Raw genomic sequence first — 24,189 nt, forward strand, 5'->3', positions numbered from 1 at the left:
GCCACAAAGGAGACGCCTTTTAAACACCGGCAGTTAAAAAAAAAATTGTTCACATCTACTGAATTTCATGGCTGGAATTTCACAGAATCAAGGGTGTATGTGCAGTGGAGCTCCTGCTACATGGTCCCAGAGTCAGTGCCTCCTCAATTTCTGGTTCTGATCAAACCAGAAGTTGAAGGTTAAATTTAGAAAAGACGTGAGGTCCAGAGCAGTGTTTTTCTAACTGCAGTCCATCAATCTTATAAGGGTCATAAAATTCAAATTTGATGAACTGGAACCAGCACTTAGTAACAAGACATACTGTTTGATGAAATGCTTACATTATGGGTTGTATGTATAATGTATTTATTAATATGGTTCATGGTCAAAAAACTTTTGACCATGGAGTGTTCAGCCGGAGCCCTGTTTGTCCTCCAAACCTGTGTCACAACCTATACATTAACCAGAACCTAGGACTCTCAACTTGTGGATTACTCATGAGTTACTCAGTGGCCAGTGAGAGCAGTCTAGTGTCTTTGTGAGCATAGAAACAAAAAAAGGGGTAAAAGGAAGATCATTAAGTGTGGTTTCACATCCTTAATCAATTATCCTTCTATTCCTTTCAAAATACATTTTTCTGTAAGTTAAAAGTCTGTTTAACTGTAGACTATTTTCAATTACAATGCTTTTTGAAAAGTCTTGACTTTGTTAAATACTCAGTGTGCCTACTTTAACGTTTTCCCAGGATCATAAAGTGATACAGCCAAATAGGATCTCCAAGATGCTCTGGAGTCCAAACCTCTCCTCTTATAAGGAGCAAGGTGATCCACCAGGAATGCAGTTAGCTAGCAGGGTTAGACTTCTGTGCAGTTCATTATGGTTTCCAATAAGCCATGTGTCTAAAGTTCATTATTTTCAGAAATACACATCATTCTAAAAATAAGTTGATTTTTGTGAACATGAAATGCATAAGAATTAAGGCTGACTGGGTTAAATTAATTTAGAATAATTTCAGAATTCTTTTGCCTTTTTCTTTTTATTGAAAAACAGAAAGCTGGTAAAGTGGCCAGGTTTAAATAAGAGAGAAAAATTCTCAAACCAGAAGAACACAGAATATTAAAGAAGGTAAAATTATGTTTTTGGAAGTTAAGGAACAAAGTAGCATTTATGAACTACATGTTGTTTTTATTTACTTTTAGAGTTTGAATTACTTCCTTGAAAGTAAAGACAACTGGGGAATCCTGTGTAAATTTTACAGGTGTACTACTAATATAATTGAATTATTTACTTAAAAAACTTTAGAATGAACCTTTAATAGTATCTCCAAACTTTTTATGGGCTGAAGGCTGTGAAGTCTGATTAAACTCATATTAAATTCACTTTTTATTTTTTCTTTAGAAAGAACACAAATATTCAAAGCATATTCATATTTGAGGTTATACAGGTTACTTTTTTCAATGGGAACTTACCCTAAAGGAAATTTCTAGGTTTTCTCCTCCCCAAATATCCATTCCAGCATCATATGTTCCAATTTCCTGAAAGTAATCTCTGTCTATTGAAAAAAGGCCTCCTGCCATTGTAGGTGTTCTGAAATTCAATCATAATACTATACTGTTAATTGCAACAATTTAAAGTTTATTATCAGTTTTTGTTTTTAAAAGTAGTTTTTTAACTATTTATGGAATAAATGCTGATTCTCACACTCTTCAGAAACTTTCACAGGCCCCAAGGGCTTTGTTTTTATGCTGAGTTATTTGATTTCCAGATATGACCTGCACCCCAGTCACGCTGTCACACCTCCAGCCTGGACACCCTTCCCTGCCTGGTCCCAAGGGCTCTTACTGTCTTCAGTACCATTCTTGATCCTCAGGTCCTGACTGAGCTTCCACCCTAAACTCCGTAAGTTGAAGCTATTTCTTGTGATCTTCTTCATCTGACTGTCATGCACTCCAGAGTTTCGAGCAACTAAAAATGCAGTTGACCATGTTAACCAACCAGACTCACGTCAGCAGCTCTAGCACGCCAGGTTTTAAAGGGTGGCAAACACTGCAAAGATGTACGATTGAACAGGATGAAAACAATGCAGCTCTTTTTTCTTTTTCTTTTTTTTAACAATGCAGCTCTTTTCCTGAACTTTAAGGAAGCAGATGAAGTACAGGATAAAATCAATATATTCCTCCTAAGGGGATCATCATCCTGACCAAGTACAGTAAATTGTCTGCCACAAAACATCGCTCAGGTATGCAGAGTGGGTGGGAATAGGTTGAATTAAGCAGAGAAATGATAACAAAGGAGGATTTAAATAAATGAATACCAAGTTTACCAAGTAAACTTCAAGTTTACTTGAAGAGTGAGTATGGGAGAAAAATGGGTTCCAACTAGGGAGAACGTAATTAAATTCTAGGGACAGAGGACACATGGAGATAATAGTTTAGGATGAACTGGTCACCTACATAACCCTGAAACATTCTCATTCCATGCACTGGTGAGGGAGGTAGCATTTGCTTTTACAGAAGAAATAGTTGTTTCCACCAAGAAGTTAGGACTTACTTTTGATTTTAGACAAAAAAGAATGAGAAAGCCTAATATCTTAGGAGTCAAAGGAAATAGGCTGACACCCAGCATTATCCTTCAGTGCAGGGGTTTCCTGACCTAGGTTTGGCATCTAATTTTCCTAGAACTGTTATGCAAACCCATCTGTTTATACATGTAAAACAGGCATTTATACAGGCATCCCTGCCTACTGCCCTACCCCCCCAGTTTAGGGAAGACTCCTAGCTTTTATCAGATTTTTCAAAGCAGTCTATCATCCACGAAATGTTTAACAACCAGTGGTTTAGATGCTGATTTGAACTGTGAGCCAAAGAGTGAAAAAGTCCCTTTACTGGGAAAGTAGGAGAGTACTTGGGCTGGCTAGGGACAAAGAGCACAGAACTAGTGAAACCTCTCTCCAACTGTCAGAACTGGACTCAATTCAAAGGCAGACAGATCTGGGAAGCCTAGGAGAGGAGAAGGCTAAAAAGGCTAAAAATCAAGTCTCAATTACTACAGAAGCAACAGGCTGATGCAACCAGAATAAATCCTAGGATGGCTCAGAAGGCTCAAGGTCTCTCTCTAAAGGTCCTCAATAGCATGAAGCTTTTTATCCCTTTCTGGAAAAAAAAAAAGATCTACATAAGACCAAATACAGAACAAAAGAAAAAGCAGAAATGCATCAATGGATATCCCTTTTATACTTTTGTCAATTCTAGTTATTTTTATACTTGAATCAAGTTTTTTCTAACCTTGTCAGATGGTAGATGTCTGAATTTAAAGTCTTACATTTTATTACCCAGTTTTAGGCAATATTTTCACATCTTGGCACTTAAAATTACTGAAGGGATGGTTTAAGTTAAATATTATTATCCTTAGTGACTGAATTAAAGCATAAATTACAGATTTGCAAACTGTTGTTCATATAGGAATGAAAGAACATATGCATGTCACTATCATTTCTCACAGGCACTAGATTTATAGAAATGAAAAATTTGAACTTATTTTTTTACTTAAAAAAGAAATCCGTCTTTGAAATAATGACATTATTTCAAATAAATAATAATGATATTATTTCAAATAAATGAAAAATGGCTCTTAACTTCACATATGGTGAACAAATCCTTCATGTCTTTCAAAATACATTTAAAATCCTTCTAATGTGACTCCCGAAGCTTCACAATCCCCTGCCAGTAACACTTTGCGGAAAATGTTTGACGAATCAATTACCTCACAGGAAGAGTCCGATCACCTTTCCTTCTGTCCATTTCTCTTTGGGGAACGGGATACCAGCGAAAGTTGAGCTTCCAGTTGAACCCGCCGTAGGTCATGTCAGAACCTGCCATGTACTCGAAAGTGTCATCACTGATCACATCTATGATGGGACAGACCACTGTCTTCCTAGAATCATAAAAGCAGATGAAAAATCTTTGAAAACTTTCCTTTTTGAGGTCTGTCATAACAACTACATAACAAGTACATACTAAGTGTTTTTAAAATAAAAATGCATTCTATAATGTTAAAGACAATGGTGAAAAAAATCCCCCATTCTATCCTACCGAGCTAGCATCATTTATCCTATTTATTTATAACCCATTGAAAATAACCTTCCACCCATTTTCCATTCAGACTTTTTACATTTTTTGCCACATGAAAAGTACTTCAAATATCTCTACAGTATTAAAAAATAACACTTTTAATGACTACATATTTAACAGTTTTAAGCTAATAACTTTCTTAAAAAATAAACTTTCGGACATTTGTGTTTCTTATAGATTTTTGCTGTTAAGAAACTAAGGGATCATGTTCATATATATATTTTCACTTTTGCTTGAAGAGTAAACTTCTAGGAGTGAGACTAGTGAATTAAATAATTTTTTGTGGCACTGCTCATTACTGCTTTCCAAAAATGTTTTATATATATGTATATACAGCTTTCTTATAATGCCATCAACTTTGGATGCTATTTTCTTACAACTGTGTAATTATAATAATGTTAAATAGTATCTCTGGGTTTAAAAAATTTATCTTTTCTAATTATTAGAATGAGTACTTTTTATTGCAGTTTGTATTTCTTCATATAAATTGTCTGATCATACACACTAAAATTTTTTCCTTTTGGTTACTGCAATTTTTATGCACCTGAAAAACCATACATGACCACAGCTCTTTCTAAGGAACACTACCCCTTCTCAGAGCCCTTGGGAGCCACATTTTAGAGTATCCTCCCCATCCAACTGGTGTCTTATTTAAGAAATCTTTCCTTACTCCCAAATCATATTCTCCTATATTATCTTCAAAATGAATTATATTTTGCCTTTCACATTTGTCTTTAGTCTTCATGAAACTGATTTTGGGTTTTCATGCATCAAGTATCCAACTTCGTTTATTTTCCTTATGGGTGACCAACTGTCCTAGTGCTACTTATCTCACAGTCTCTTGTAATCATAAGGGCCAGCTCTGTCATAATTCAAGTTTTCACATAAACATGGACTGGCTCTGTTTCATGAGTCTAATCCCTGCATCAATACATCACTGCCACAATTAAACAGCTTTAAAATAAGTCTTGATATCTAGTAGGACAGGCCTAGTTGTACTTGACTCTTCTTTTTCATGGGTATTTTAGCTATTTTTTTTTAAAATATGTATTTCCATATAAATGTCAGCATCAGCCAGTTCCTCCAAGAAAATTCTGCTGAGATTTCAATTAAAAACACATTGAATTTATAGATCAATGTGGGGAGAAATGACATTTTTATATTGACTTTTCTATCCATTAACATTATCCTTCTCTCTGTTCAGATTATTTTCCAGTGAATTTCAACCATTTTCAATTTCATGCATCGTTTGTTAAATATATTCCTAATCACAGCCTATGATTTCCATTGCTATTATAAATGGTATCATTTCTTTTCTTCTTTTTACATTATATTTTCTAACTATTCCTGCTGGTATGGAGAAAGCAACTGACTTTTCTATGGTGGTTTTATATTTGGCAACACTGCTAAATTCTTATTATCTCAACTACTTTGTGTATAGATTACTTTTCTTTGTAAAAAACACATCATTTGCAATTGATAGCACTCGTTTTTTTCCTTTCCAATTCTTACACCATTTATTTATTTCTTGTATTATTGCAAAATCTAAGGTTTCTAATAATACTGAGTAATAAGAATAATTCAGGGCATCCTTATCTTGTGCAAAACACTTTGAACATTTCTCTGTTATGTTTGCCAGTTAACATGTGTGTGTTTCGCTGTCCTTTCTAAAATTTGTAAATTTCCATTCTGTAATAGTTTCCTAAGTATTTTAAATCATAAATCAATGCTCATCTTAATCATAAATGAACATTTTTTTTCCTGTATCTACTAAAGTGATTATAGAGTTTTAATGACAGGGTTTTAATCACAGTTTCAGAAATATGTTAACATTGTCTACTTTGTGAATTGGTTTTTTAATATTAAACCAAGTAGTAATGATATGTTATATATACACATATATACTGATATATTATCAGTGGTCCCCCACTTTCTTAGCACCAGAGACTGGTTTCATGGAAGACAATTTTTCCATGAAAATGGAGTGGGGGAAGTGTGAGTTTGGGATGATTCAAGTGCATTACATTTATTGTGCACTTTATTTCTATTATTATTACATCAGATCCACCTCTGATCATCAGGCACAAGGTCCTGGAAGTTGGGGATCCCTGTGTTTTTTATACATGTTCATATGATATTAATAAATCCCAGTTGGACTCAGCTTGCTGGTGGTGTGAGATTTTCGTATTAGGGTTCACCAGTGGGTTTGAATAATTTTCCATGTACTTCTTTTCTGATTTCTTATCAAGGTTATACTAGTCACATAAAACAAGTTGAACTGGTATCCTCTTTTTCTGTATCCTGCTTACAAATTCTTGAGAGAGATCTGTTTTCCCTCCTTCACCCCATATCAAGGTTGAAACAGCCAGGTTGCCTTTAGTGTGAAAGAATTCACTTCTCATTCTAACCCAGAAGTACAAACAACAGAAGCCTAGCTTTATGCAGATATTTGCTATTTGTCTTCACACTGTAGGCAGGGCCCTGGCCTTGGCTCCTATCCTCCCATCTGTTTGTCTTTCAAGAAGTTCAGCAGGAAACCCTGTAGGTGAAAGCTGGCTTTAGTGTCTGGACTACTTACTTGTATGCACTTCGTTCTGAGAGCTGCAAAATTTCTTACTTTAGTGCCAACCTGGTGATGCACTTAAAAATGTGTTTTGTATTTATCCAGAATTTAGCTTTTTCAGTTGGAAAAGTTATTCAGGATACCTCATCTACCATATGGTCCAACTGGAAGTTGTTGTGGTTGTTATTTCAGGCAATTTCCCTTTCATATTTCTGTCATCACTTCACACTGCTTTCTCCAAAGGTCTAGGCTCCTGCTTCATAAAGGTTACAGACTGTCTTTACGCAAGAAAACACTTCCTGAATCAGTCATCTGTTACATACAGAAAAAAATTTACAAATAATCCTATGTCTTTTTCAGGCAGTGTTCTCCTTCCTAAAGCTACTGTATCTTCTCATTGCCCAGGCAATTCATCTTTGAAAGGGGAGAGATGTAGGTCCAGCATTTGCTTACAAACAGAATAGATGCAATGACAAGCTCCCACTAAACTCAACTTGGGGGCTTCCCAGGCGGCCCTAGTACTAAAGAACCCGCCTGCCAGTGCAGGAGACATAAGAGACTTGGGTTCAATCCTTGGGTCGGGAAGGTTCCCTGGAGGAGGGCTTCAGTATTCTTGCCTGGAGAATCCCATGGACAGAGGAGTCTGACAGGTTACAGACCACAGGGTCACAAAGAATCGGACATGACTGAAGCAACTTAGCATGCACGCATGCTCAAGTTGACTAATAAGAGTTTACCCTGCTGAAATCTAAATCTTAATGTTAAGTTGACAACCAGCCTCTGGTTCAAACTGCAATGACAAAGCAGAAATGCAACAAACCTAGGTCCTGCAGAATGAAGTTAGTTAGGTTTTTTCCTGATATCTAGGAACTAAGCCAGAGCCCAGCAGTAGGCAATTCTTTGAAAACTGCATCATGAAAGACTACAACCATGAACTTTCACTGCTCCCAATGTTCCACCTGTATTAGCCAAGATTACAGTGCTTATTTTCATATACAATCAAGCATTTCAGGGGCAACGTGTATCTCCTCACTCCCTTTAACTCTGTGCTACAGGCTGAGAGATACAGCCTCAGTAAAGATGCAGACAGAGAGGAGATGACCTGCCCAGACCCTCGTGTCAGCCTTAGAGAGCAGGGACAAGTACAGGGCTTTTTATCCTACCACCCCTGAGATAAGTGTCTATATGTTCTGCTCCTGTTCAGTGAAGAGAGCAGACAATAAACATCCTAACAACAAGTTTCCTAACCCCAGCCTCACTAACAAGACAGTCTGCAAACAGTGCTTCCAGGCTTTAGAATGTGGTCTTCACATTCAGTCTAGAGCACTCTTCATGGGGCTTCTCAGATGGCTCAGTGATAAACAATCCGCCTGCCAGTGCAGGAGACGCAAGTTTGATCCCTGGGTTGGGAAGATCCCTTGGAGAAGGAAATGGGAACCCACTCCAGTATTCTTGCCTGGAAAATCCCATGCATAGAGGAGCCTGGTGGGCTACAGTCCATGGGGTCACAAGAGTTGGACACAACTCAGGAACTGAGCACGAGCGCTCTTCATAGGTATTTAAAAGGAAAACTCAGATGAAAATATTTTTATATTTACTTTGAAACAGAATCTTGCAACTTACCATAGTTTAACACAAAGGCACTGAAAACAATTTATAAATCCCATCAAATTACCTGTCCTGTTTGATCCTGGCTAAGAGAGGTTCCAGCCATCCCACTGTGCACTCACAGTGAGCATCTAAAAAGGTGATCACTTGGCCTTTAGACACAGCAGCGCCTTTTAACCTAGCTCTGATCAATCCAGAACGCTGCTCCATTCGAATGACGTGAACGGGTACTTTTAATTTTTTCACGTAACTCTCTAGAGGTCTTTTTAAAAAGTCTGAAAAGGAATAAAACAAATTAAGAAAATAACATGAAAAACCTGTGAGCTGGCATTACCCAGGTGGAAAGCAACTTTGGACTGCAGTATTCATTTAACATGTATTTACTGAGCACTGTGAGTGAGGCTCCCTGACTCACAAACCCAGTTCACCCAGGAAGGCTTTTTATTTCCTGAGAGAATGTGCCAGAACTGCCTCTCCTTTGGTAGAGGAATTAGGAGAGAGTCTCTGGGCTCAGGCTCAGTCAAAGGCATGTTAGTACATTTCTTGAAGGAGCTTTCTGTCAGGCTCAATCATTATTTTTTTAAATCACGCTTAAGGATCAGGAACAGAAAGAAGGTAGTTCAAGAGAATTAAACCCAGACCTCAATAGAGAGAAGGAACGAATACACAATAGCTGTTAAGAGTTCAGAAAACTGTGTGGTTTCTTCAAAGACAGAAGCGAATTGTCTTAGACTGTCATAGTCTCTGACTATGCAGTTCTTCTTGCAGGAGGTGGGGAGTGAGGTCAAGCTGTAAGAGAATGCTGGGCTGTAGCTGCAAGACCAAACAGAAACCTTAACAGACAGTTTGGTCCAAGTCAAAGAGCTTTCAAGAGGGAAGAGCAACTAAAGAGAAAATCAGCAGCTATCCTGGAGAGTTCAGAGAAAGGCTGTGCCCTTAAGTCAAGGATTTCCTGCCTCCAGAGTACATAACTGACTTTAAACAGCAGACAAGGGGACTCCCCTGGTGGTCCAGTGGCTAAGACTTTGCACTCCCAATGCAGGGGGCCCAGGTTCAATCCCTGGTCAGAGAACTAGATCCCACAAGCTGCAACTAAGGATCCTGCATGCTGTAAGGGAGACTGAAGATCCCATGTGTAATGACTACAACCCGGTGCAGCCAAATAAATAAATTTTAAAAAGAAAAAAGCAGAAAAGTATCCACTTCCTCAAGGCCAAGAGAAGTTGCAGATCAGGTTAGTTTCTGGTAGTTATGCCAGAGAAGCAATGGATGGTGGGCAAATGTCTTTCCAACTTGTCCCCATATAAGAAGTACAAGGACAACCTCTCCAGGGAAGGAAAATCTTGACATGGAGCTACCAGGATGCCTATGGCTACCTCTGTCCCATGGGATCTCCATAAGGGTGGTTGGGTATATTAAGGGGGTAAATTCTAAATGTGGGAACCCAAAGGGATTCCTACATACAGGAGAGGAAAAGACAAATAGGAGTGAAATGGTTCTTGCTCACTGGAAGTGGTAAGACCTGACTGATTCAACAATGGAATAATCAGGGCTATGACAATAGTGAAAGAGAAAAAAGGCCTCTATGTCCACTACACCAGAACACCGATCGTTTCCATGTCTGCTAACACATTTTCTAAAATATCTGAGCTAAAAGGAGTTATCTGAAAAATATGGGGAGAACTCCTACCTGATAACCATGATTTTATGAACCAGAAAGCTATAATTTGATTCTGAGTAAAAAGGTGAGGGTGATGCCAATCCCGATGAAAAGCAACATTTTACCCTTTTATGTCTGTTTAGTATAATGCCAGGCTCTTTACAGACTTTATTTCATTTAATCCTCATAATGACCCTATGAGATGTTATTAAACCTATTTTAGATATGAAATTCTAAGGCTCAGAATATTAAATGAACTGATCAAGATGATACAGTTTATTAAGGAGTAGATCCAACAGTCAGCTCTGCCTGACTTCAAGGCCCATCTTTTCACCCACAGCAAGAAATCCTACAAGGAAACAACCAAGGAAAAATTTCAGGACTGTGGAATTGCCCGACCTGATACACATTTACATTGCTTTATGTTCAGAGTTTGATGAATCTCATGTGATGAGGTATGAGTTATATTCTAGTACCTTAGACCAGTCAAGTGCAACTGTGTCACAACGCATCTCCCAGTAAGTCTTCCTTCCAGAATTAGACAGTTTGAAGTGCTTAAGAATCAAAGCAATCTAATCCCTGAGTCCTATATCTTTGAAAGTTATGATACTCTGTCCTGTCTGTAATTAAAATGAAAAAATGCATGGTCTGGTAGCTCAAAAAAGTTGCTATTCAACAACTTTTCTTGGCATTTTATTTGACATCTTTGTGGCTCTCATGCAATATGGCTACAAAATAGGTGTCTTCCTAACAGCTGACAGAGAATTATGTGCTCAGGACTAGATGGGGGATTAGGAACTATTTATTCAAAACTCAGTTTTTGAAAATGAAGCCATGGGGGTTAATTGATTATGACCAGAAGATACGTCGTCATCTAAAAATAAGGGAGAATCCTATTTATTAGATATCTTTACAACTATTAGTCTATAAACAGATCCCAAGGCATCTCTACCTCAGGCATCGCGAGGCTGGCAGAGTAAAGGTCAGGGAAAATTTCACTGCTCCCGGCAACAACTGAGATATCTTAGAATTCTAAAGAGCAAGGAATTTAGAGTGTAATATTAATAAACCTGACTCCTAATCCCTACTTAAGTAAGAACCTGTTTTCTTTTGTGTAAAATGAGAAAAACAATAGTCATGTCAGATTAAGAACATTGTATCAATTCTAAGTCTTAAGATACCCTTTTGAGATGACAACTGCATAACTCTGAACATGAACTAGGGATTCATCCAGATTCCATCTTTATCACAGACCCTGTAACAGTAAAGTTATGACAGATGCGAAGTACACAGTAGTTAAGAGGTTAACCCCTAGGTTTATGGTTAAGTCTCATTTTGCTCTAACAATAAAATAGGGATAATTATAGCACCTACTTCATACTTAATAAATGGAGCTACTGATGTCTCAGCAGGTTAACCGTGAAATCCAGTACCCTGAGGCCATGAGCAGACTACACATGCTACACAACCTAGTTAGGAACTCTATGCAGACGAGGAGGAAAACGCAAGGATTAACTGACTGTGATTACTCTTTCCTTCATTCACTGAATATATTCTGGACTGCTTACTATGTAACAGGCACTGTGGACACTGGGGAGAAAATGGTGAGCAAACAGTCCTTCCTGATGGAGTTACAGTGCCTGCCTGGGGAGGGGGGGTGTATAACGGTAAAGCTCTAGGGGGTGCTGGGGAGTATACAGCGTTGTGAGAGGTGTTCAGTGGGACATGACCTGGTCTTGGGAGGTCAAGGAAGGCCTCTCTAAACGTAACTTGACTCTGATGAAACATCTGAGCTGAACTGTGGGGACAGGGTGGGCAGGGAATTACAAGATGAGACTGGAGATGCAGGCAAAGACCAGGTCATGCAGGCCTTAGAGGAAAGCTGTTCGCTTGTTTTTAATTGAAGTATAGTTGTAGGCCTCAGAGGCATGATTTTTTTTACGTATGGTTGATTTACAATGTTCTCAGGTGTACAGCAATGTGATTCAGTTATATACATGTTATTTTTCAGATTTATTTCAATTGTAGGTTATTATAGGATACTGATATAGTTCCCTGCGTTATATAGTAGGTCTTTGTTTCGAGGAAACGTTTTCATCAGACAAGTGATGTGGTCTGGTCTGCATGTTTAAAAGCTTCCTTCAGGGAGACAATGTTTATGGGGAGACTAGTCTATTTCATCAGCCAGGTGAGAATTAATGGTGCCTTGGCTGGGCCTCATGAGCAGGAAGGGGTAGACTTAGAGAGCTGGCTCTGGTTCCTGGGCCCATAGCTACCACCCAAACAAGAAGGTCAGACCGTTCTCAGTCTGGGCAGCAAGACTGCAGCTATGACCACAACAGCACAACGCCCAGCGGTGCCCAAATATCAGAAGTGGCAATCAGAACCCCTGAGGCTTTCCAGGCAAGAAGATACAGAAGAACCAAGTTCTTTGTGAGGGCTGTGCAGTGACACTTGGAGACCTGCTTGGTGACTAAGAGCCCAGCAGAGCAGGGAGGCAGACACCTGCCCACACGTTTCCAATTACAGGTTTACACAGGCCACGGTGATTCAGAAGGGCCCACATGAGGGAGGAAAAAATAACTGGGATACGTGACTTTCTTTGCCACTTCATGTTGTGGACACATGGATCTTTCTGATTAGGCTACATCCCACAAAAACTTACTATTTCACACAGCCTTCTCAGGCCTGCAACAAAATGATAGAGAAAACAGGGGGAAATGTAAAAACAAATCATTTCATCTGAGGAAAAATCTCTCTCCTTGAGGAACATTTAATTTCACAAGTTTCAACATACAAGTAAGTCACTCAGAGGACAGAGATGTTTTTATATATCACTGCTAAATTAACTTTGGTTAATTTTCTAAAAGAGGGATTAATTAATTCCTAGTTAACAATTATTCAGGTGAAATTTATATGTCTACTGTCAATAGTAATTATTTAAGTGTGGTATTCTTAATTTATAACAGCTCTCATCCATTTTGACATTAATTATAGTATATATTATTATTAAATGTTTTATGCAATTATAAACTATAAACTATCTCCTTGATTAGATTAAGGAAGTAAGCTACAAGGCCCTTGAGACAGCAAGGCTGTAACCTATTTATTTTTACCTCTACAATCTGGCAAAGCAAGAAGATTTAAATTGTTATCAATGTGCAAATTAATCCCAATAGTTAATAGGAAGTAATTAAATTTCATCATGCTTAAATGTATATGTTTAGTGTGGGCACACGGAGAAGGCAATGGCACCCCACTCCAGTACTCTTGCCTGGAAAATCCCATGGACAGGGGAGCCTGGTAGGCTGTGGTCCATGGGGTCGCTGGGAGTCGGACACAACTGAGCAACTTCACTTTCACTTTTCACTTTCATGCATTGGAGAAGGAAATGGCAACCCACTCCAGTGTTCTTGCCTGGAGAATCCCAGGGATGGGGAGCCTGGTGGGCTGTGGTCCATGGGGTCGCTGGGAGTCGGACACAACTGAGCAACTTCACTTTCACTTTTCACTTTCATGCACTGGAGAAGGAAATGGCAACCCACTCCAGTGTTCTTGCCTGGAGAATCCCAGGGATGGGGAGCCTGGTGGGCTGCGGTCCATGGGGTCGCACAGAGTTGGACACGACTGAAGTGACTTAGTAGCAGTGTGGGCACAGGAAGGAGAAGGTATAATATTTGACTAAACTATCTTAGCATATGCAATAAGATTAGGCGAGAAAGGTGAAGATAACAACAAAAAAAGGTTTAAAACATGAGTCATGAAGTTTCAAGCTGCTTAAGGAAGGAAAAGCCATTTTCTGTAGTTTCCTCCAAATTTTTCTCATGTGAATATAGGAATATTGGGGAAAGCACATGACCTAATGATCCTAAACAGCTGTGCTGTGAAAAACAAAAAAGCCCGTGAAAAATTCTGAGATTCGTGGAAGAATGTCTGGGCCAGAGCCATTGCAGAGACTCATCATGAGATCAGAGACATACTATACACCACTTTCCCACAAGTCCCTTCATCACCCTTTTGTGCACCCTTTTATGGACCACGCCTGACCTTGGGAATGGAGAAAATGGGAAGACCTCGGAAGAACCTGGAGAACTTGGACTCGCCCAGCTGAGGCTCTGCTCTGCTGGCAGGGATGCTTCCCACTGTCCATGCACTAAATCTCTCTTCATGGCTCTAAATCAGAGCCAGTCTTTCTCCACCGACTCCGGGCTGAGCTTCCCACAGAGAAAATCCTGACAAAATTAAGTGGTTTTTTTTTTTCCTCCCCCACTGTTTTGCATAAATTTTTACACAGTTATCTCTTTTTAAAACAAGATTAAGATGTGACACAACTAAATGCTAATTAAAGTAATATTTTAAGTTTCACAAGGGTGTAAATTGTTTGCATATGTGAACGAGACCAAATGTCATAAATAACTTTTAGGATAAATTAGAAGCTTGTATAAAATTATTAGGTTAAACTGATAGCAGCTATCATTGATAGCAGCTAGTTTTATAAGCACTAATGACAAAAGGTGTAGTGTATTATTGGCATTAAATGTAAAATTTACCTCTTTCACTGGCATCATCTACTAGAACAATTTCTTCTAGCATGTGTCTTGGTGAGCGATTAATGACACTATGGACAGTTCGCAGAAGTGTGCTCCAAGCCTCATTGTGGAAAACAATCACCACACTGGTTGTAGGAAGGTTATCTGGATACACCTTTGTTTTACACCTGAAAACAAAGCAAATACCTTTGTAAAACTGTTAAGACAGCAAAATCAAGTAACCCAGACTAGGAGGGGTGACAGAGGAATAAAGGCAGTTGGTTCTAGTGGTACAACTCTCAGTAACTTCTCATTTATTTAGGTTTTGGTTAATGTTGCATTTAATAAAACAGTACCTAAAGTTATATATGCTTAGACTGAAACTATTTTAAAGATGTTAGTCATATTCTTAAAATCAGGCACCTCTCCTGATATGTCTTCTGTTGATTCTTTTTAATGGAGAATGTACCAAGGCCATATCACTAATCCCAAAGTGAACAGGTCTCAAGAATCCCATTAGACAAAAAATCAGAACCACTACAGGCTAACAGTTGAATAATCTAAACAAAAGATTCCCTTCCACAAAGGAAGTGAACTAATATTTACTGAGTATCTACTAGGTACTAGGCACTGAAGCTTCCTAATATTTTTGTGAGGTACTTGGAGCCACAATTCACAGACGAGAAGCCAAGGACAGACCCAGGCAGGGAGTGGCAGGGCCTGACTGTGGGCTTCACAATCTTGATGCTGCTGTTCCACCATGCAATTTCAGCACACATCTTGTTCAGTATAGACTGTGTCTAGAAATGTAGTCATCAGAAAAGACCAAACACACTCAAAATATCTGCACACAGAATCAATAAACTAGCTCTACATGGTCTCATCTTTCAGTCTTGTGAGCTAGATGAAGCCACTAGAAACAGACCCCCCGAGGGCGACAGCAGGACTAAGTAACCAGACGTCAAGGCATGTGTTTCAGGACATTCTAACATTGCTCAATTGAATCATTTTAAGTCATAAGTCATCTTGTTTCACAAGCTAATCCTACTTATGAGTATTGGGAAACAGAATACAGCCATGGTGACTAGAAAGCTAGCTTAACAGAAACAACAAAAAGAACAAACTCCAGTGAGACTTAGATGACGATGAGGTAAATCTGCCATGTATAAACAGTACTGCTCGCTGGGGAGCCAGCTGGGTGCACAACCTGGAAGCCAACAGGAAGATGGTGGAGAACTCTGAGGGGCCGGCTCTGCAGGTCAGATTCACTACTAGGACAACAGGTTAAGGAATTACCTTCTGAAGTTGTATGGAAAGGAAGTCAGGCTACGGAACACTGGAAATAAAGAAGACTAAAACAGAAATCATTCAAAGCAGGATGGAAGAATCAGAAAGCAGAGTGAGTATGAGGACCCAGAAGAACAGATGACAAAAAGGATAACAATTTCCTAAATCAAACAACTGAATTTAATCATTCAGAGAAATACAAACTCATAAACATTCTCCCAGGACTTCCCTGGTGTTACAGTGGGTAAGAAGCCGCCTGCCAATGCAGGGGACATGGGTCTCATCCCTGGTCTGGGAAGATTCCACATGCTGCAGAGCAACTAAGCCCATGTGCCACAACTACTGAGCCTGCGTGCTGCAGCTACTGAAGTCTGTGCACCCAGAACCTGTGCTCTGCAACAAGAGGGGCCACCACAGTGAAAAGTCTGCGCTGCGGGCAGACTGCAGTGAAGGGGCTACTGCGGTGAAGAGTAGCCTCGCTCATCACAACTTGAGAAAGCCCTCATGCAGCAGTGAAGACCCCATGCATAATGAGTAAGTAATAAGTGTATAGTAAGGAAGTCATAAGACCCCAAAATAATAAATAAAATAAAAGTTATTTAAAAAAAACCCACACGATTTCATTAAAAACAAAAACAGAAAACAGAGAAAATATGGGAAAATCTTTATAAATGATCACAAACATGTAAACACACACACACACACACATATACTACCTTCTACCTGGAAAAGCCATAAAGCACCCAAGGAGAACCAGAGAGGCTTTCAGCATTACAGCTAAGCTTCTCCCCTGAAGGGGCCACCTGTCCTTGTGGGGCTGGAGGGAAGGTAACCCTTTGGAGGAAGGCAACATCGAGCTAAGGATGAGCACAGGCTGTGTTATGAAGCCATTTTCTTCCACTGTGTCCCAACTGAGCCTTTCATCCTTGGGGATGAAAACTCGCAAGTGGAAGGCTATGCTACTTTAAAAACAAACAAAACAAAAATAAAAACAAACACAACAGAAAGACCACACACAGACTTAACAACAGGGTATGGGTTTGGAAGAGAGGGAAAAGAAGAGTCTTAACTTTTTACTGAAATATATACACAAGTTGACAACTGTATACAGTTCAATGGGTTTCTACAAAGTGAATGCATCAAGGAGTCAGCACCCAGAAGAAGAAACGGACCATTACCAACTCCACGGAGGCTCCCACTGCACCCGTTCCCAAGGTGACCACTCCTCTGGACCGCTAGCATTACAGATGAATTTCGTCTTTTTAACAACTTTATTTAAAAGGAAAAATACAGAGCAGTGGTTCTCAGGGCTTCCCAGGTGGGCTAATGGTAAAGAACACTCCTGCCAATGCAGGAGATGCAAGAGATGTGGGTTGGATCCCTGGGTCGGGAAGATTCCCTGAAGAGGGCCTGGCAACCCATTCCAGTATTCTTGCCTGGAGAATCTCATAGACAGAGGAGCCTGGGGGGGTCACAGTTCATGGGGTTGCAAAGAGTTGGACATGACTGAAGTGACTTAGTACATACACAAGATATGGGAGCAACCTAAGTGTCTACGAATAGATGAATGGATAAAGAATATATATAATGGAATATTATTCAGCCATAAGAGAGTGAAATAATACCATGTGCATCAACATGGATGGACCCAGAGATTATCATTGAGTGCTAAGTTGCTTCAGTCATGTCTGACTCTTTGTGACCCTATGGACTGTAGCCCACCCAGCTCCTCTGTCCATGAGATTCTCCAGGCAAGAATACTGGAGTGGGTTGCCATGCCTTCCTCCAGGGAATCTTCTGACCCAGGGATAGAACCAGTGTCTCTTATGTCTCCTGCATTAGGAGGCAGGTCTCTACCACTAGCACCACCTGGGAAGTTGAAAGATTATCATACTAAATGAAATAAGTCATAGAGAGAAAAACAAATACTATATGATATCACTTATAAGTGGAATCTAAAATATGATACAGATGAACGTATCTGCAAAATAAAAACAGACTCACAAAATAAACCAAATAAATACCAAAGAGCGAAGGGGGTGAGTGGGGGGTAAATTAGAAGTTTGGGATTAGCATATACAAACTATTATATATAAAACAAACAAACTAGGTCCTACTGTATACCACAGGGAACTATATTCAATGTCTTGTAATAAACCATAATGAAAAAGAATATAATTTATATAAAACTGAATCACTTTGCTATACAACTGAAACTAACACAACATTGTAAATCAACTATGCTTCAATAAAATAAAATTTAAAAAGAGCCATTTTCATATGGGTCTATTTCTGAGCTTTCTATCTTATACCACTAATCTATACATCTCTTTTTGCCAACATCATACTGGATTACTGCAGCTTTATAGAAAGTCTTTGAATTGGGTAATGTATTTCCTCCAAATTTATTCATCATTTTCAAATTTATTTTAGTTATTTTATTTCTTTTGCCTTTTCAAATAAAAATTTAAATCCCTTGCTCAGATTCTGAATGGAATTTTACCGAACATCTACTGAGGGAGAATTGACATCTTTTTTTGATGGGCTACTATGCATCTATTTTTTAAAAAATTTTTATTTTTAATTGGAGGATGACTGTTTTACAATGCTGCGTTGCTTTCTGCCACACAACAGTGTGAATCAGCCATAAGTATACATATGTCCCCTCCCTCTTGAACCTCCCTCCTATCCCCCACCCCATCCCACCTCTCTAGGCTGTCACAGAGCACTGGGTGAGCTTTCCGTGTTATACATCAACTTCCCACTAGCTATCTGTTTTACATATGGTAATGTATATGTTTCAGTGTCACTCTCTCAGTTTCCTCCCACTCTCTCCTTCCCCTGTGGTGTCCACCAGTCTCTGAGTCTGTGTCCTACATGTCTGTGTATTCCTGTCCTGCAAATTAGTTCATCAGTACCATTTTTCTAGATTCCATATATATGCATTAACATGATATTTTCCATGCTGACTTACTTCACTCTGTGTAACAGGCTGCAGGTTCATCTACCTCACTAGAACTAACTCAGATTTATTCCTTTTTATGCCTGAGTAATATTCCATTGTACATATGTACCACAACTTTCATCCATTCATCTGTCAATGGACATCTAGGTTGCTTCCATGTCCTGACTGTTGTAAACAGTGCTTCAGTGAACACTGGGGTACATGTGTCTTTTTGAATTATGGTTTTCTCAGGGTATATGCCAGTGGGACTGCTGGGCCATATGGTAATTTTATTCCTAGTTTTTTAAGGAATCCCTGTACTGGAGAATTGATATCTTTTATGTTGAGTCTTCCAACATAGCTAGAAAGTGAGGCTTTAGTTTTCTCTCTCTGCTGCATATTTCCCAAGACTGTATCTGTGTTTCGGGTCAAACTGTGGGAGACAGAAAAAGAAAAGCAACGGGAATTCTACAAATGCTCTGAAGACCAGAGTTCTTCTAATCAAAGAGATGCTTTCCCTTCCTCAGATGTTTAGTTGCTTCCCTGGCCAGTACTCTCATGGCTGTGTGCCTTGACAGTATTGCCTAGGGGCTGAGAGTATAGGGAAGATTAAAAAAAAGTGATCCTTAAGAGACCCTCTTTTCGTATCTCAGACCAGAGAGGGCTACTTCTCGGGCTCTCTTCCTGTACCCACAGTGCACTTCTGAGTTTTGGATTAGTACAATTTTGAGAAGAAGTGGAGAGCAGGCATCCTTTGCTTGATTCTGACCTTAGCAGGGAGAAGTCCAGTCTTGTTCCATAAAGTGTGATGTGACATTAGAAGCACAATCCGTAAAAGAAACAACTGATAAATATGATTTCATTAAAATTAAATTTTTCTGTGCCAATGAGCACATTCTGTACCTGAATGTACCATTAAGCCATTAAGAAAATGGAAAACACAAGCCACAATCTAAGAAAATATTTGGAAATCACATGTCTGATATTTATAATTTGTCCAGAATATATAAAGAGTTCTTGCAACTCAGCAACAGGAAATCAAATAATCCAACTAAAAATGGGCAACATATTTGAAAAGACATTTCATTAAAGATACAAAAATGGCTGATAAGTACATAAAAAGATCCCCATATCATTAGAAAAACCCCAATTAAAGTCACAATGAGGTACTACTTCATACCCAGTAAAATGACTATAGTAAAAACCACAGTAAAAAAGCAGCATTGATAAGGATGTGGAGAAACTAGAACCCTCATACACTGCTGGTGCAAGTGTAAATGGTGCAGCTGCTCTGGAAAATAGTTTGCCAATTTCTTAAATAGTTAAAGAGTATCATAAGACTCTGCCATTGGGAATTTGCCCAAGAAAAACAGAAACATGTATACACACAAACTCCTGTATACAAATGTTCTTAGTAACATTACTCATAATAGTCAAAAAAGGGGAACAATTCAAATGTTCATCAACGGGTGACAGAAGTAACATCCACACAGCTGAGTAACACTGGGCAATAAAAAGGAACAAAGGAGACATGCCACAAATTGGGAGAACCCCAGAAACATTATCCTCAGTCAAAGAACCCAGACACAAAGACTTCATATTATGTGATTCTGTTTATATGAAATGGCCAGATAAGGCAAGTCTACATAAATAGAGCACATTAGTGATAACTTTAACCTGGGGCTGAGAGTGGGAATGGAGAGTGACTACAAACGCACACCAGAGACCTTTTTGGGGTGAACAGAAATTTTCCAAATGAGTGCAATTGTGTGCTCATTTCACATGCTAGCAAGGTAATGCTCAAAATCCTTCAAGATAGGTTTCAACAGTAGGTAAACCTAGAACTTCCAGATGTACAAGCTGGATTTAGAAAAGCCAGAGGAAGCAGAGATCAAACTGCCAACATTTCCTGAATCATAAAAAAAAGTATGGGAATTCCAGAAAAACATCTACTTCTGCTTCATTGACTATGCTAAAGCCTTTGTGTGGATCACAACAAACTGTGGAGAATTCTTAAAGAGATAGGAATACCAGACCACCTTGCCTGCCTCCTGAGAAAACTGTACATAGGTCAAGAAGCAACAGTTAGAACTGGACATGGAACAACAGACTGGTTCCAAATTGGGAAAGGAGTATGTCAAGGCTGTATGTTGTCACACTGTTTATTTAACTTATATGCAGAGTACATCATGCTAAACGCTGGCTAGAGGAAGCTCAAACTGGAATCAAGATTGTCAGGAGAAATATCAATAACCTCAGATATGCAGATGACACCACCCTAATAATAGAAAATGAAGAGGAACTAAAGAGCCTCTTGATGAAGGTGAAAGAGGAGAGTGAAAAAGCTGGCTTAAAACTCAACATTCAAAACACTAAGATCATGGCATCTGGTCCCATCACTTCATGGCAAATAAATGGGGAAACAATGGAAACAGTGGCAGACTATTTTCTTGGGCTCCAAAATCACTGTGGATGGTGACTGCAGCCATGAAATTAAAAGAGCTTGCTCCGTGGAAGAAAGGCTATGACAAACCTAGACAGCATATTAAAAAGCAGAGACATCACTTTGCCAACAAAGGTCTGTATAGTCAAAACTATGGCTTTTCCAGTAGTCATGTATGGATGTGAGAGCTGGACCATAAAGAAGGCTAGTGCCAAAGAACTGATGCTTTCAAACTGTGGTGCTGGAGAAGATTCTTAAGAGTCCCTTGGACAGCAAGGAGATCAAATTAGTCAATCCTAAAGGAAATCAGTCCTGAATATTCATTGGAAGGACTGATGCTGAAGCTGAAGTTCCAATACTGTGGCCACCTGATACGAAGAGTCAACTCATTGGAAAAGACCCTGGTGCTGGGAAAGATTGAAGGCAGGAGGAGAAGGGGGTGGCAGAGAATGAGATGGATGGATGGCATCATGGACTCAATGGACATGAGTTTGAACAAATCCAGGAGATAGTGAAGGACAGGGGAACTAAGTGTGCAGCAGTCCATGGGGTCACAAAGAGTCAGACACAACTGAGCAACTCAACAACAAACTTTCTAAGAGTGGTGATACCAGCATAACTCTGCAAGTTTACTACAGTTATTAATAAATATTTTAAATCACTGCATCATACACTTTAAATGGGTATATTTTCTGGTTCCAGGAAAGATGGATTAAGTGAGCTCTACTCTGTTACTCCCAGTGGGTGGAACTGTAACTCCTGGACAGAATGCAGAGAGCAGCTGTTTGAGGGAACACTGAAATGTGAATGGTAGCAGGTCAACTGGCAAAGGAGATGGGAATTTGAAGTTCCATCCAACCAGTGGTGAGTTTTCCATTTTTTTCCCTCTGGTATTAGGCAGGCTGCACTCAAAGGCAGACTCCAAAACTGGAAGTGTGCACTAGAATCACAAAGAAAGAGCCCTAAAAGAAGTTCTTTCTGGTCTGAGTTACCCCATCTGTAAACTGGGCATACTACCCACCAGGGTAGTAATGTGTACAGCCCCTGTTACATAATAAACACTCAATAAGTGGTATTATTGTTATTTCTTAATCATCTGAGACTAATTATATAGGATGGAATTGCCAAATTAGATGCCTTCAAATTGTATTCATCTTCTTCCCTAAGATTACACATTAACAATGGGTTTTTTTGGACTGTTAATTCTATTGAATTCTTCTTGACACTGTAACAATGTTCTTCTTTGCAACAGTTGCCTTCAAAAACCTGTCCTTGGAGATCCTATAAGGTGGTAAAGGTTCTGCTGCAAGCTGACCTGACACTCCAGCTATACAAGGAGTTAAGCCTACAGCTCAGACAAGCAAGACTTTTCTGGATCCAGATAAGGGGGCGAAAAGGCTGCTCTCTAGGCACTGCCCCACACTACTCCTCTTCCGCCTCTGGGGGATTGGTCTGAAAAGCACCTGTTGGCCAGTTTTGTCCAGCTCAGTGGAGGGGTACTTAACTATCAGTCTGACAGTTCTCATTTAACAGTGCATTGTGAATACACTTCAGAAGCCAGACAGTGAAAAGTAAAAAAGAGTGAAGATGGAAAAGCATACTTCGAGTCGCCTTTTCCTGAGAATTGCACTGGGATGGAGAGCTCATTCTCTGGACAGAGGCCTTCTCTGCATCCTAGACCAGTGAGTATTCAAAGCACTAGAGTCTTCCAACAACCCCTGTTAGTGTCCTGACCGTACAGATAAGGAACCTGAGGTATAGAAAGGTCAAGGAACTTGTCCAAAGCCACAAAGCCAGTAAACAGCAGACCCAGACTTTGCCCGTATCAAGACATTCATGAGAAATTCATCTAGATACAATTCAAAAAGTGAGAAAAACTAACAGTGCAGATTAAGAAGTTCCTGGTATGTGCACAGGGGCAGTTCCAGAAGAATATCCTGGAGGGCACGGTGACACAGCAAAATTTGAGATTACAACTAGAAATGTCCTAAATGTGAAAAATAACATGACTGTTCGGATCAAAGGGACACTATACACGCTGAGCACATAGGTAAATTTACACCTTGACAGACTACAATGGGCCCAGATCTCACCATTAAAGGAATAAAAATAAAACGTGCAGCTTCCAAACCAAGAGACAGAAAAACATGAATACTAAAAATTTTACCAGTTGAAAATGTAGCAATTAGTATTGCAGGAAAGAAAAAATAAAGATGGTAAACAAAATATGATTTATTAGATTGATCTTTTTATAAAGTTGTCATTTCTGTAAGTAAAAAATGAATGAATATCCATTTTATTTGGTTCAGCCTTAAAGAAGTCTAAATATGTCAATAGTCACAATAAATGTATATGCATCAAACTCAACTATTAAAAACAGATTATTAGAGTGATTTAAAAATACATAATTCAGCCATTTAGTAGAGGTACACTTAAAACAAAAATCATACAGATGGCTATAAATAAAAAAGGAAAAAAAGAAGAAAGACACACCAGGAAAATGTTAAACTAAAAGTGACATGACAATATCAAAATCAGGAGGAAGAAAGGCAATAAAGATACAGTGAACACTGAGTTTAAAAAATACATATGCATAAGCACACACACATACACAGAGTAAATTGTCTTAAATGCATCCAAAGCAACAAACTTGAAAAATAAACTAAAAGAAGGACATAGAAAGAAAGAAAAGAAAGTGAAGTCTCTCAGTCGTGTCCGACTCTTTGTGACCCCATGGACTGTAGCCTACCACGCTCCTCTGTCCATAGGGTTTTCCAGGCAAGAGTACTGGAGTGGGTTGCCATTTCCTTCTCCAGAGGATCTTCCCAACCCAGGGATCGAACCTGGGTCTCCCGCGTTGTAGGCAGACGCTTTACCATCTGAGCCACCAGGGAAACTGTCAAATCCACAATCACAGTGGAAGTTTTTAATACAACATAAAAAAATTGCACTTTCTAGATCACAAAGGCGGTTTCAACACAAAAAGATCATCTTTATGTACAGATCATTAATCTAGGAATCAATAATAAAAAATAATGAGAAAATC

The 24,189-nt window shown here is 39.2% G+C and overlaps 1 protein-coding gene and 1 non-coding gene across 4 annotated transcripts in view; both read right to left on the bottom strand.

Annotated features, from left to right (window-relative positions):
• GALNT1 (polypeptide N-acetylgalactosaminyltransferase 1) overlaps positions 1–24,189 on the bottom strand; it is a 74,221-nt gene that overhangs the window by 18,853 nt on the left and 31,179 nt on the right. For all 3 annotated transcript variants that reach the window (XM_061130663.1, XM_061130662.1, XM_061130664.1), the window contains exons 4-7: positions 14,491–14,657; positions 8,348–8,555; positions 3,742–3,912; positions 1,449–1,566 (exon numbers count right to left, since the gene is read on the bottom strand). In XM_061130663.1, coding sequence (XP_060986646.1) covers positions 1,449–1,566; positions 3,742–3,912; positions 8,348–8,555; positions 14,491–14,657 — 664 coding nt within the window. The remainder of the gene's footprint in view (positions 1–1,448; positions 1,567–3,741; positions 3,913–8,347; positions 8,556–14,490; positions 14,658–24,189) is intronic.
• TRNAC-ACA (transfer RNA cysteine (anticodon ACA)) lies at positions 23,966–24,037 on the bottom strand. The gene has a single exon. It is a non-coding gene; the product is annotated as a tRNA-Cys (tRNA).

Source organism: Dama dama, chromosome 27 (assembly GCF_033118175.1).
Source record: "Dama dama isolate Ldn47 chromosome 27, ASM3311817v1, whole genome shotgun sequence".
NCBI classification, from domain to species: domain Eukaryota; kingdom Metazoa; phylum Chordata; class Mammalia; order Artiodactyla; family Cervidae; genus Dama; species Dama dama.